The sequence below is a fragment of the Gymnoscopelus braueri genome (genome assembly GCF_963280865.1).
Source record: "Gymnoscopelus braueri genome assembly, chromosome: 1".
In the NCBI taxonomy this organism is placed as follows: Eukaryota; Metazoa; Chordata; class Actinopteri; order Myctophiformes; family Myctophidae; genus Gymnoscopelus; species Gymnoscopelus braueri.
The window spans coordinates 20,069,768-20,084,778 of NC_137603.1; the positions used below are offsets into that span (position 1 = coordinate 20,069,768).

A 15,011-nucleotide genomic window follows, 5' to 3' on the forward strand; every position below is an offset into this window, starting at 1 on the left:
GTGTTATGTAAATCTGTGTATCTATGTGCAATTGTGTATGCTTGCGTGCATACACATGAGAGTGTGCGTGCCTGTGTGCGTGTGATTGTGAGAGTGAATTTCTCCCTCTTACAGACCTGAAACAGGGCTACTTTACTGATAATGGATAGGTTGATATCTAAGGCAATGTCCATCCTAATCGAGAGTGGAAGCTGGATGAGCAGCTCCAGTTCATCTGCATGACAGAGACAGTACAGAGACGTCAACTCAATTCAAAGTTAAAAGCCATGCCTAATTCTGTTTATTTAAAAAAATAGCTATTGCTATTGTAACAATCCTCGTTAAAGGTATCATGACATTCATTTTCACTTTTTTTTATTTTCAATGTTTTATTTGGGGTTTTATGACCTCAATTACACCCAAAAAAAATGAACTTAGAACATTCAGTGGATTTTCTGTGGTCTGGGGTTTTCTGAATAATTAGGCTGAAAAGTAATCTGAGCTTGGCCCTTCGACAGTGAGGTCACAGTCGATTAATCCCGCCCACTCTCCTCCTCGCCCCTCCCCTCCCCTATCCTTTCCTTTGGGGGGGGCGGAGCAGAGGCGATGATTGACAGGCAAAATCCCTCACCAGCGACACCCGCAGGCAAAGATTTCTTTTTTCATTGCAGTTGAAAAGGCTTTAGAAATGTGAGAGAAAAACACCTGCCATTGATCACTGGAATGGAATTTTCACTTAAAACTTTTTGTACACTTTTGAAGGACCAGGACAAAGACTTTGAATGTGGTGTAAAAGTGAATGTCATTAAACCTTTAAAGTGTTAAAGTCCCTGTTTGACAGTGTGTTACAGTGTTTGGCCTCTAAAGTGGGTCATTATGTCTTTACTTTCTGTGTTTTATTTGCGCTCTCTCATTCGCCCGCTGGGGTGTGTCACCTTCATTAGCTTCTCTTTTAGTGTACAGTACTGTATGTGTAATGTAAATGTTGTGTTCAAGAAGTGATATGATTCATTATTGAGTTATTATGTAACACTTTTTATCAAGTCTGTTTATGGATAATTAAAAGTGTAGCTATAGTAGATACAGTATGCATGCATGTCTATATTGTGTTATGACACATTACAGACATATATTATATTTCCATGTTTATGCTCAACAAGAACATATTATTTCTGAGTATCTGAGTATAAATTAGCTCTTACCCAGCATGCCCTGGCTCTTCCAGGTATAGTCGTACCATGTCTTGATGCGGTTCTGGACTGTACTGGGGATGTAGTATGAATTCATGTAGTTGATGGTACTGTCCAGACAGGATCTGTAGTAGTTCTCACCCGCAGTTGCAGCCCCCACCACATCTCTCATCTGGACCCACATTTAAAGCATATCACACCACAAAAGAGTCATATTTTGAACCTTATCCATACCTTTTTTTCTCTCAAAAATATACAGTATAATATAGTATAGTAATAGTAATAGTAGAATATAGTATATACTGTATAGTAGTCCATACCCGGGGATGTGTGCAGTCAAAGTATTAACAGACTTTGGGTTATGTGCTGTGCTGTACAGCAATAGTCCCAAACCTTTTTGGCCCCAAGGAGGACCACTTCCTCCCATAGCTTGGGGGGCTGTAACCATGGTGACGGATGTATGTATGTGTGTGTGTGTGTGTGTGTGTGTGTGTGTGTGTGTGTGTGTGTGTGTGTGTGTGTGTGTGTGTGTGTGTGTGTGTGTGTGTGTGTGTGTGTGTGTGTGTGTGTGTGTGTGTGTGTGTGTGCACGTGTGTGTGTGTAATGTAATGTAACTAGAGGTCCGGGCGCCCTACGGGCGCCCTGCCCCCTAGCCGCACACGGGGCTCTAGTGAGGGCTGGCTTATTTTGGGGTTACAAAATCGTGGGAGAAAAAAATATATATATTTTTTAATTATATATATAAAATAAAATAAAAAATACATGGGGGACCCCCGCGAAACATCGCGGACTCCTTCGGACCCCATATTGATATGTATATAATTTATATAGATCCACCGTCTTGCTCCCTCTGGCTTTAGTTTTTTCATGAACCTGCTTGCTTGTTTCTGGCGCTTGTTTTTTTTTTTTTCTCCAACCTGGCATCCTGACTGACTGGCAAGCCGGTGGTTTTCGAGGCTGCGTTTACACGTTGTCGCGGGTGATAATGTATTGTTTGGGAGATGCATGCCACGAAAATGATGCACATTTTAGCGTCAGTGTGGTGGGATAGAGTGTGGTGGGATAGAGACATTAGCGAAGCGAAAGTTGAAGCATCAGCGAGGGTAGAAGCGATGGGCTCGCGTGTGTTTTTCTTTTGGAGCTGGACAGATTTCAATGGCGGGCGCCTCGTTTTGCGTTGGGTGTGGCCGTCGGCGCTCGGGTGTGCTCACGGTAAACGGTGCCAAAGTGTTTCCCCGTCCGGTGTGGTCGTAATGTGGTGAGTGGAATGAATTATGGCCCGAGGAGGCAAATGTGTAGTGAGCAATGAAAAGTAGCCTACGCCACCCGTAAATTCATCGCGCACGTTGTGGCTAGTATTGTGGCTAGTATTGTGGTGACATGTGATATGTTGTTGTTGTGTTTATCCCGAAACAATGATATCAGTGTGGCGTCGGAAGCTGGGAGCACGCATTCTGTAAATGAAAGCAGCAAAGCGAAGTGAACTAGCAGAGATGAAGAGGTTTTGGTTGACTGACCTGACCAATCATGGTGGAAAAGGCAAAGACGCCAATAAAATAGTTGAAGCCCTGGAAGCAGATCTCTAACACGGTTTGAGGGTCTGGTAAGCCTCCGATAGTGATCAAAGTCTTCACGGCATAGAGGTAACAGCGGACGTAACTGCACAAACAAAACATCCAATGATCACTGCATGTACTGTGGTAAATTATATAATCAGATGTCTAGCTCTGTCATTGTAGAATCTGTATTTCTTTTTTTTCTTATTTGAATTTTTAAAACATTTCCACCTGTATTTTCTTCTGAAATATATTTAGTTTTTAGTTTTTTGGATTATGTTTTCATAGTACAACAATGACAAAATGGAAATAAAAGCAGTTTGTCCATACGCAAAGCCCTTGCCATCGTAGACCCATTTGGTAGAACCCAGTCCTTCCCAGTCAGAGAAGAAGTAGAACAGACAGGCGTTGATATGGAGAGAGTAGAACAGGTAGAGTGTGGTTCGGACGATCCTGAACAGTAATGACAATAATTACAAATAAATAAACACGAGAATCATGGATTGCAGGTAAAAATGATAACAAAAAAATAATAATATATATATATATAGTACATAATAATATATAATATAGTACATAATATATATATATATATATATATATATATATATATATATATATATATATATATATATATATATATATATATATATATACGTATAAACAACAATAAATATAGTTAGACAATGTAATCTATGAGGTGTGCAATTTGAAAATATGGCTGAAAGTTCTTATGTGCTACCTGTAGATGTAGGCCTTTTTCATCACAGATTCGACGCGGTCGTTGAATTCGCCAAAGACCATATACTGGGAGTTAGACATAGTTTCAGTCACAATCATAAATACACACCGTTTTATTACATTAAATGACATACTGATGTTCGTCAAGAAGAAATGGGATAATTGTTGTAGAAATTATTGTAGGAAAAGTTGCAAGTAGCAAAAAAACTAACAAAAGTAGACACAGGGCCCTATTTTGGGGCAGGAGTGGCATGAGACAGGTGAATTGACCATTTCTGGAGAGGAAGTGGGATGTTTTCTCCTTCCTCCCTGTGTTTGGCATTATTTATGGGGACTCGCTCTGTGCTGGTGTAGGAGGAGAGGTGCAGTAGGGTGTGTGTTGTTTGCAACTTTTGGGGATACATAATATGTAAAACATTTCATGTTTAGGGCATGATATCCATAATATTTCTCCTTTATAAAAGGCTTATTGATTGGTCTACTAGAGTATTACATAATACTGCCAGGTTGTATTTGGCTCATCTCCGGACATCATTGAACATTTGTACATTTCTCATGGACAGGAGCACGGACACAAAAAACAAACTGTTGTGTGAAACTCCTGGCCACTTCACCGAGGGTACTCCGCCCTTCTCCTCTCCAGAAAATAGGGCCCATAGAGTCTAATAATGGCATGGCCTCCCTGTTCAATCTTTAGCTATTGATGTTTTTGATGGCCTCTAGACAACAAATGTGCACGTCTCGTCTTTGACCCAGATACATATAGTACATCCATACTGTACATACATACAAATGAACTGTTCTATATGGCAACAAATAAAATAAAAAAATCCCCTACCTTCAGAAGACGTGGGAATCGCAACAGACTGTTGACCCCAGTGAAGAAGTATAATATCTCCAAAGGACATAGACATATCATATCCATCTGTAAAATAGTTACCTTCTTATCCCAGAATTCAGAAGCACTTTATTTCCAACATTTGTGTTCATCATACACACAAGGAAATTGCTGCAGGACTATCAACATACGCAGAAAGAACCACAATATAGTGTCATAACATAATGTCAATGCTTAACATACGTATACCATGTGACCAAAATAAATCTATAGCTGTACCGAATCTCTGAGGAATACTTAGCCCACAAGGGCTTGCGCAGCCGATTACCTGTATTGTAGTATCAGTTTTTATCTTACCTTGAATCTTTCAGTTGTCAGGTAGTGCTCATACATTTCCTTTTTATCATTCTGAAATGTAAAAAGATTCAGAACGTTTTACGTGTGTCTGACGCAAGACCTGTGTTTACATGTGCAACCCAGTTAAAATGTTCAACTCAGTAGCTTACTGTTTACATTTCATTGGTCTAATATTACACTTTTAAATGCTTTTATATTAGGTTTGTGGCTAGTTTAACATTTTCAATTGATAAAGAGAAAAACGAAATACGATTGGTACACTTAAGAGGAACCCTAGTTCAACTTACAATTCTGAAGTCTAAATGAAAACTTTAGAGCGATAGAGGGGAGACGGTGAGGGGGGAAATCATGACTTCATACCAAAGGTTCCTCTGGCCACAATTAAGGGAGACTTGCTGCTACTTTGTTGCTAGCTGTTTCCCTCCTGAATCCCCATGACAGATTCATTTCATTTTACCATCTTATTTACTGTCTTTCTGTTGTACTGTATACGGTATGAGATGATGTCTGGCAACATATGTGATTGTCTGTTCCCGGGTTTTAATTGTATTACATTTAGTGATATCATTTATCATTTAGTGATAAAAAAAGATAAAAAAGATAAAAAAGATAAAAAAAAGATAAAAAAGATTAAAAAAAGATAAAAAATATAAAAAAAAAGATAAAAAAAGATAAAAAAGAAAAAAAGAAACCTGACAATTTAACTGACCACAATGTCTCCAGCGCGGACAAACTCCAGCCTGGGCTGGAATACGACAACGTCTATGATGTAGATGAGGTCACAGGTGTAGTCTATAAGCAGCCACACGTGGACGTTTTCTGCGGTCTGGTAGGGGAAGGCCCAGCGCACAGGGATCAGCCACAAGTTCCAGTTCCACGCCATTACCACGAGGAGCAGCCAGAACACATACATTATATCTATGGAGAACAAAAGGAGGGTAAGACAATTCAGATTTAAGTCAAGTCTCAAGTTCCTGTTTCAAAGTCAGCTCAGTTTAGCTCAGTACAGTTCAATTTGAAGTCAACTCAGCTCAGCTCGGATAAGTTCAATTCTGTTACATTAAATTCAGCTCAGCTCAGAAGTTCAGATATGTAAAGTTATAGGGCCAGATCGGCCCGGATGGTTGGCGTAACCGTCTGGGCACCTAGGCTGCTAATCCAGGCCTGACAGCGTGTCGCGGGTTCGACTCCCGATCCCGACGACCTTTGCTGCGTGTCACCCCCCCCCCCCCCATCTCTATATCCCCCATTTCCTGTCAGCCTACTGTCCTGTCAAAGAAAGGCATAAAAGCCCAAAAATACATCTTAAAAAATGGCCAGATCTGTTCAACTCCACCAGTGGTGTAAAGTAAGTACATTTACTCAAGTACTGTACTTGTACCTGTACAATTTTGAGGTACTTCTACTTTACTGGAGGTTTTCCTATTTTCAATACTTCTACTTCTACTCCACTACATCTCAGAGGCAAATATTGTACTTTTACTCCACTACAATAATTTGAAAACTTTAGTTACTAGTTACTTTTCAAATATAAATTATTATATTATAAAACATACATTAACCACTTCAGCCCTATTTCATATCTAGGCTATTTGAAAATAGCCGATCTACAAGCTCACAACATGTCGCGATGCGATGCGTTGTGAGCTTGTAGATCTGCTATTTTCAAACATTGTAGTACTTTTACTTTTGGTACTTTAAGTACATTTTGATATCAATACTTTTGTACTTTTACCCAAGTAAATTTTGAATTCCGTACTTTTACCTGTAACAGAGTATTTCTACAATGCAGTATTGATACTTTTACTTAAGTAAGAAATGTGAGTACTTTTCCACCGCTGAACTCCACATACCGGTAAACGGGTCAATGCTTGAAGGAAAGCGATAATCCAGTATAGCTTGGAGCCAGCCGGGCAACTTGGGCAGCTTGGGCAGCTTGGGCAGTTTTGGTAATTTGATTGGGTATCCAAAGAGCTCATAGGGTTTCTCTAACTCTGCCTCCTCCTCCACTTCTTCAGCTGCTGGTTCTTCCTTTTTCTCCTCCTGTGGGGGAGGCGGAGGCGGAGGAGGAGGAGGAGGAGGTGCAGGGGGAGCTTTAGGGGCTGCGAAGATCAGACAGAAGATATACAAACGTAAATGTTCTGTTTAAATTTGCTGCTATATCAAGGTATATAGGTTAAGCTCTATCAAGTATAAGCTACAGTACATGGGGTAATTTATAGTTTGTCAAATGATGGGTCATAGACAAATTATTTATTTTCAACTGAAAAACAGAAAATAAAGACGCAATGCCACAGATGGGTGCCACTTCATTATTTACAAATGAAGCAAACAAAACAAAAACAAATGTTCACACTGAATTAAGCTCCCATAAGCTTTATTGTGGCAATGTTTTGACCAGTGCTGCCTTCATCAGGAAAAAGGATGAAGTTTACAATTTGGGTTTGACGTGCAGACTCTTCTAAATGTTTCACTTTGTTATTTAAGTAAGGTAGCACATTAGTCTCTTAGATTTTAAACTTGCCATGTTGTTGCCATAATGGCTTTTAATTGGTGAACAAAGAGCAGAGGCACTCTGCTGTCTGTCAGGCACGTACCTTCGGCTTCGTCTTCAGAATCATCAGGGTCCACCAGCCTTTCTACCTGTTTCTCTGTTCGCTCTCTAAACAGCCTGTGGAGTTCAGTGAGCCGCTCATTAAGCAACGCATTGCCCGAAGCGGGCGCTGGTGCTGGACTCAGCCTGTCGAACAGAACAAGAGGATGGATGAGAACTGATAGCTGAGATAACACAGCTGTATCTGTGAGTGAATGTATGTGTGTGTGCACCTGTGCATGCGTGTTTATGTGTATATGATCAATGACAATTTCTCCCATTTATCCTTTGCACTCAGATGGTTTGTGTGTTATTATAGTAAAAAAATAAAAGTACAATAAAAAAACTTCACGATAACTAACTGAAACTGTGTTGTGTGTTTACAAAACTAACTAAAACGAACTGAAATTACAGACAAAATGCCCTTAGTTTTCGTCTGTGGATGGTTCGTGGTTCATCTGTAACTTTTGTTACGTTTTTATTACACAATACGTACCTTTTCAATCGTGCACCTGACAAATTACCCAAATTATAAAAAAAACTAAATCTAACACTAAAACTAATAAAAACTAACTAAAACTATTAGAATTTTCAAAAATAAAAAACAATAAATACTAGCTCTAAAAACTAATTAAAATGAATTGAATTAGAAAAGAATATTCAAAAGAACTAAAACTAAACTAAAATGAAAAATCCAAAACTATTATAACCTTGGTTTGTGCTGCACGTGTTGTGTTTGCTATGTAATGTTTCTCACCCGTCCTTTGCAGGAGGTTTGCTTATGTGTGTGTTTTTGTGCATGCACATTGCACGTGTGTGTTATTTGTGTGATTTGGCTCACTCGTCCTCTGGGCTGGCCTCGCTGGACAAGGCCTTGGCCCTCATCATCTCATCAGCCTCTTCTACAGACATCTCAGGTGTGATGATCAGTGGGATGTTCATGCCTCTGACTACCCCGGCGTCTTTATCCACATCCTCCACTTTCACCTCAGGGGGAGTTACGCTGGCTGCGGAACACATCCCAACTGTCTCAAACCATCGGTAACATAGCTAACATAATACCGTATAGGTGCTGTAACATGTTAAGGAAAATGTTGTTCGGTTAGGACTACAGCATGATTCTTAAATTAAGTTGCACATGTCAGACATTCATAATTCACCATGCCTACATGACATTGGTAATAGAGTGTGGTCTGTAAACATAACTGGTCAGACACCAATGCTTCTGGTGCATTGGACTCTTGGACTCTTGGTACTTTCTTCTCAGTATACTGTACACATTGTGACCATCATATATTCTGTTAATAGCTATCACCTGGGTGGCTATAGATTATTTTCTTAGCAATGTTTTCTGTTATTTATATTAACGATTGACGCGTTATAATTGATTAATCTGATTATCCACTTGTGTATTGTTTACGTCTTGAACATTAACATTGTTCATTTTGTATTGAAAACCACTGTAATACTTAAGAACATTGGCTTCAAGAGAAGAACAGTATATGTTTAATTGTTACATGTATGGAAAAGTAGGTTCGCTATAAGTCGCATACATAAATGTTGTACTGAAGTATAGTAACAAAGTAATTGTACTTGGTTCCCAAACTTGGAGCAAAAGCACATTCCTTGAATGTACTGAATGAACGCTACTTTGACAATAAAGTGTTTTCGGGTTATGACAGAAGATAGCACAGTACAGCGTGGCACAGCGTGGCACAGTGTGGCACAGCGTGGCACAGCATGGCACAGCGTGGCACAGCGTGGCACAGCGTGGCACAGCGTGGCACAGCGTGGCACAGCACAGCACAGCACAGCACAATACAGCACAGCACAGCACAACATCCAGTTCCAAAACATTGAGGTCACCTGGTCGGTTTGCAGCTCATTGACAAACAGTGCAGCTGTGCAGAGCGTGATGGCAAGAGATGCAAAGAACAAGCTATGGTCGGCAGGAAGGTGCTGTTTTGGCACGTCAGAGTTTGTTGTTCTACACAAAGTGGGTGTCTCTACGAGGGAGTGCTGTTGCTGTATGAGGACTGGCATTAATCTAGCTGAGAAGGGGTCTGGGCGGTTAAGGCAATTGAGTCGGTTGACAATGCTGAGGCAGCACTGTCTGGCCTGCTTGGTTAGTTGGTACAGTTCCTGTGTAATCTGGGACAGCTCCGGCAGCAGGCTGCACATGGACAGTTTAGAAGCGCTGTGTTTCATTTTGTGCTGCAGTTGTTTGTGGTTTGGGAGGCACTTGGCAATGCGGGGGATTCGAAGCAACAAGCTCTTTACTGGAGAAAAGGTGGCGGAAACTGGGTAGAGAGACAACCATGGGAAGCAATGATACGTTGATAAGACAATGCAGTGCTAAACTGCATATTGAAGTGACTACATCAGAATTATTAATTAATTAATTAAAAAATATATACATTTATTTTCGGCATCTATTTATTTTGATGCTGTTGTAAAACTCTTGAATCTTACCTCCACATCCAACCTCTTCTTCAATAAGTGGTTCAGAGGGACAAACATCCAACCTGATGAGGACCACAATGGAAATAAGCTCATTTTCATGTTTTATCCTTTTGATAGATACAAATTCTGTAGGCCAGAAATGAGTTTGAAATGGGTTCCTTCACCAGATTTTTAAATGCTTTAAACTACAAGGTTTTCAATTTATTTACAATATAAAGCCTATAGTTAACATTATCCTAGGACAAAAACACATCAATATTTCAATGAATTTTGAAGGCATGCTTAGAATATTGTATAGAGTGCGGTATATACATTTCCTGTGTGGTTCAAACATTTTAAAATGTGTGTGGATTTGTGAAGATTGTTATTGAACAAAACATGTTCTTTGTTTCTTTGCTTTAGGATGGCCACTCTCTTCTATGGATGCACAGATTCTAAACTTTCCTCTGTCATTATAAAAGCCTGAATAACAACATTTCCATCAATATGCTGACCATCCTGCATGACCAGTAAGTTGTTGATTTCTATCATGATCGTTGTTTTCACAATCTGCTCAATGACTCCCACCTCCTATGGGTATTGTGACTCCCAACAATAACTCACTCTCCAAGACTCTTACTGGCCCTAATCTCTGTTTTCACCTCTCTCTTGCTGGAAGAGGCACTCTATCTTCTTATTAACTGTACTGTCATCACTCTCCCAGAAATTCTGCAATGTGAATGTGTGCATGAGGGGACAAACAGGTTGTGCATAAGCATACAGTAAAACAACAATTGGTACTATCTCGCCATGTTAGGAAAGTCAATGATTATAATGCACTGTTAGCATTGAGCATGCTATAGTATTGCCTAATCTGCATTGCAAGCAAAGAAAAAACAGGAACTAGCTTTCTAGCTTTCAAAAAGCATCACATTATGTCATTCATGTTTCACATGTAGCAAGAGACTTAGCTCTGTTAGCTTAGCTTTGGTTAGTTAACAGTCGAAGAAAATAAATAGTGCAGCTTTCAGTAAAATACATGTTACTGTCCGGGGTCGAAGGTCACCATTAAGATTATTGTGACACCTTTAACCGCATGAACCCTCACGTGACGATTCTGGGAATCGGAGAACATTTGGGAAAAATAGGCAAACATAAGAAAATAGCAGCTTGTGGCTATTTTCACTATTTGATGTACAACAAGTATATGTAGGGTTTCAGTGGTTGCTATCATAGTATCCTATACCTGATTTTGCTTGCAGGGAGGGATTTGGGGCAGAATGCAAGAACAAAAAGTAAAGTCAGACTTACTCTGGTTCCTCCTCGTTTTCCTCTGGGATTTTGGGCAGCCTTTTCAAAACAAACAGCGTCAGGACAGTTATGGCAGGAGGTCTCCATGGAGATGCAATGTCCTGGTGGGAGTGTTATGTGCATCTGTGTTGTTTTTGTGTGTATGTGCGTGCGACCGTGCGTGCATGAGTGCATGCATGAGTGTGTACGATTGATGATCAACTCTTGATCAACTCTTTCTATTCAAGACTCAGGCCTACATAGTACTTTTCAAGATTGGGAGAAAAGACTTTTACATTCACTACGTTAGTTGGAGCCAGCACGTCTGAGAGCACACCTCACTGAGCCTACCCTTGTCCCACACAGGGAGGAAATATCACGCCCTTCCAATAACAGTACGCCTTGTCTAGCACATAATCATCCACATACCTCTTCTCCCCTCTTGCTTGATTTCCCATCCCTCCACACCCCCCTTGTCTTCCTTTAGTCAAAGAACAATCACCTCCCATCAGGTCCTGAAAACCAACTCAGTCCAGCGCTAGGTTGGTGGTTGTATTTCAGCACAATATATCTATACTAGAAGCTGAAGCCCTGACACTTCCATTCAGAGACCATCACAGCTGTACACTACACACTTATGCAACCACCATCACACAGTAGCAATCAAAACGAGGCTATCAAGTAGTTGTAGTTGTGTGTGTGTACAGTATGTGTTGCTGGCGCTGCATGTGTGAGCATGAGTATTTGTTTGTAGGATGTGTGTAGGGGTTAAGTTACATTTATACATAGTTGCTGCGACATGTTGTGAGCTTGTATAGCGGCTATTTTTGGTGCACAACATGATGCACAATGAAGTATAGATCAGACAGGAGGGAGAAGTGAGAGGACGTGTGTGTGTGTGTGTGTGTGTGTGTGTGTGTGTGTGTGTGTGTGTGTGTGTGTGTGTGTGTGTGTGTGTGTGTGTGTGTGTGTGTGTGTGTGTGTACATCTGTGTGAGTGTGTGTAACCACCTGGATTTGAATCCAGGTATCCCGTATGGAAAATCAATCATCTACTGTACCACTGATCCAAAGGGGAGCCCCCCACCCCCAGGTGTACTCTTCAGCATGTGAGTCTGTGTGTCCTTGTGAGACTTACTGTTCATTAGTCTCCTGATGTGTTTCTATGATTATCTCCATCTCCATTTGTTCTGCAGCTTCTGCTTTCCTGGCTGTCTCCTTCGCAGTCTGAGTGGCCTTCAGTCGCTCCTGCAAACACATATCTTTTTCATGGGCACTGCATAAAGTACACAAAATAGACACAAATGTTTCTGAAAACCAAGTTGGCCACTTGAAATATATTTTCACAAATATAATTTAGGTACATTTACCACCAAAATATACTGTTTCTTCTCCCGTATAGGAGTGTAGAAGATTCTTTTTTGTATATTTTAAAACCACTTAAACACTATTCTTAGTCAACTTGACCTGAGTTGTCTCTGTAACTTGGTCCTTTTTTCCATTTTCACTGAAAATAGCCGATCTACAGTACAAGCTCACAACGCGTCTCAACGTGATGTGATGCTAGGGTTCAAGTGGTTCAAACATTCTTTGTGTTTATGGAGCTGAATGTACAACAATAAAATAGCATTTGTATAGTGCAACATACAGTACAGTACAGTACAGTACAGTACAGTACAGTACAGTACAGTACAGTACAGTACAGTACAGTACAGTACAGTACAGTACAGTACAGCTGTGGTGGAAAAAGTACTCAAATGTTTTACTTAAGTAAAAGTATCAACACTGCAATGTAGAAGTACTCCGCTACAAGTAAAAGTCTGGAATTCAAAATGTACTTGAGTAAAAGTACAAAAGTATTAGTATCAAAATGTACTTAAAGTACCAAAAGTAAAAGTACTACAATGTTTGAAAATAGCAGATCTACAAGCTCACAACGCGTCGCGATGCGACGTGTTGTGAGCTTGTAGATCGGCTATTTTCAAATAGCCTAGGTCAGGGGTGGGCAACTTTGATGATGGAGAGGGCCACTGTATTTCCACACTCACTCCAGAGGGCCACATTGCATATATACTGTCGGGCTATTGTCACACAAAAGTAGCTAAAATAGCCGATCTACAAGCTCAAAACGCGTGTGCAGTGTGACACGATTTGAGCTTGTAGATCTGCTATTCTTGCTACTTGTTGAATTGGAATCCTGATTATTTTTTTGGTATTTCTGAATTGGAATCCTGAAAAGTTAAATTTATATTTAATTTCAAATGCATTCAGTTATACTTATGTTAACTTTTTGAACTTAAATACAAATACATTGGACACAAATACAAAGACAATATAATTTTAATACTAGTCATTAAAGGGGTAGTTCACCCCCAAAATATTTTTTTTTCTATTGATTACTGACCATCTGGAGCCTTGAATTCATAGATATTTTTTTGTTTTTGTCACATTCCTAAGCCAATAATTTGATTATAATAAATGTGTCCCCATTGATTCCGGTAGGAGACACAAATGCATTTGTGTCTCCTACCGGAATCAATGGGGCTAAATTTATTATAATCAAATAATAAAGGAAGGAATGCGACAAAAACAAAAAAATATCCATGAATTCAAGGCTCCATGGGGTGAGTAATCAATAGAAAAAAAGTTATTTGGGGGGTGAACTACCCCTTTAAGCTACTAAAATAGACTGAAGTAATTAAAGCGGGTCATGTTTGCATGTTTGGAATTGTAACAGCTGAAATCAATAATATATCAGTATTCTGAATATTAACCTGCGGGCCGCATTAAGTGAAGGTGGGTGCCGCATGTGGCCCCCGGATGGCCTAGGTATAAAATAGGGCTGAAGTGGTTAATGTAAGTTTTATAATGTAATAATTGATAATTACAAAGTGACTAGTAACTAAAGTTTTCAAATAATTGTAGTGGAGTAAAAGTACAATATTTGCCTCTGAGATGTAGTGGAGCAGAAGTAAAAGTACTGAAAATTTAAAATACTCCAGTAAAGCAAAGAATACCTCAAAATTGTACTTAAGTACAGTACTTGAGTAAATGTACTTAGTTACTTTACACCACTGCAGTACAGTACAGTACAGTAATGTATATTCTGGCGGTAAAACACAGGGAGAGAAATCCAAAGAAACATTTTCTCTGATCTGAAGTGAATGAATGCCTTTTATGAGCCAGACTCACCTCGTTGGCTTTGGACTCCTGCGTCTTCTGTGGGGCCACTTGTCTGCTGGTCGCCACTTCCTCCACCACCAATTCTGATGGGTTTTGAATGATGTTAACTGAGACATGTCACGTAGTTTGTGTGTGTGTGTGTGTGTGTGTGTGTGTGTGTGTGCGTGTGCGTGTGCGTGTGCGTGCGTGTGCGTGTTCCATTATTCCACACCCAATTCTTACAAAAGATAATGTATGTATATGTTGTGTGTTACTGTTATGTTATATGCATACCTGTAGTACATCATGTACCAAGGAGTTCAATACAAATATATTCAGAACTTTACCTGAATTCCAGTTTATGACAGATTCATGACAACTGAATGGGAGCTTCAAAACAGATACTGTACATTCTGAACCCTACCCTACTCCTAACAGTCAGAATGCATTACACATTACATGTAATGGTTTGCTATAGCAGGCAGATCAAGGAATAATGTGTCAATTTATCTAACATACATTTCAAAATCTGGTTCTTTCAATCCTCCCACCAGTTTTACCTTAATGGTAAAAGCTAATGTTGTAAACCTAATGTTGGGTTGAGCCTAACAGAAATTGTTTTCTAAATATCCGAAATAAACAACTTGTAGTATACCACCTCCCATGTGCTGCTCATCCGATTCTCTGGGTTTGTATTTACAGTCCAACCATTTTGGCTTGTTTCACTATACAGTTGCTGTGTAGCTAGCCACAGTCACATACAAGTCTTGAAGTTAACACAGCTAATGTCATTGCTAAAGAATGACTTTGTTTCTTCAAGTCATTAAATGGAAACTAGGCTGGGAAAGTTGTGGTGTCCCAGGG

At 39.8% G+C, this 15,011-nt stretch overlaps 1 protein-coding gene across 1 annotated transcript in view; it reads right to left on the reverse strand.

Moving 5' to 3' along the window:
* cngb1a (cyclic nucleotide gated channel subunit beta 1a) overlaps positions 1-15,011 on the reverse strand; it is a gene marked incomplete at both ends in the record, with an annotated part of 34,710 nt that overhangs the window by 8,672 nt on the left and 11,027 nt on the right. The window contains 15 exon segments of the mRNA XM_080432024.1: positions 117-214; positions 1,182-1,341; positions 2,687-2,828; positions 3,056-3,178; positions 3,468-3,532; positions 4,305-4,391; positions 4,662-4,712; positions 5,371-5,579; positions 6,515-6,763; positions 7,259-7,401; positions 8,096-8,304; positions 9,121-9,554; positions 9,727-9,779; positions 12,124-12,233; positions 14,178-14,251. Coding sequence (XP_080288150.1) covers positions 117-214; positions 1,182-1,341; positions 2,687-2,828; positions 3,056-3,178; positions 3,468-3,532; positions 4,305-4,391; positions 4,662-4,712; positions 5,371-5,579; positions 6,515-6,763; positions 7,259-7,401; positions 8,096-8,304; positions 9,121-9,554; positions 9,727-9,779; positions 12,124-12,233; positions 14,178-14,251 — 2,207 coding nt within the window.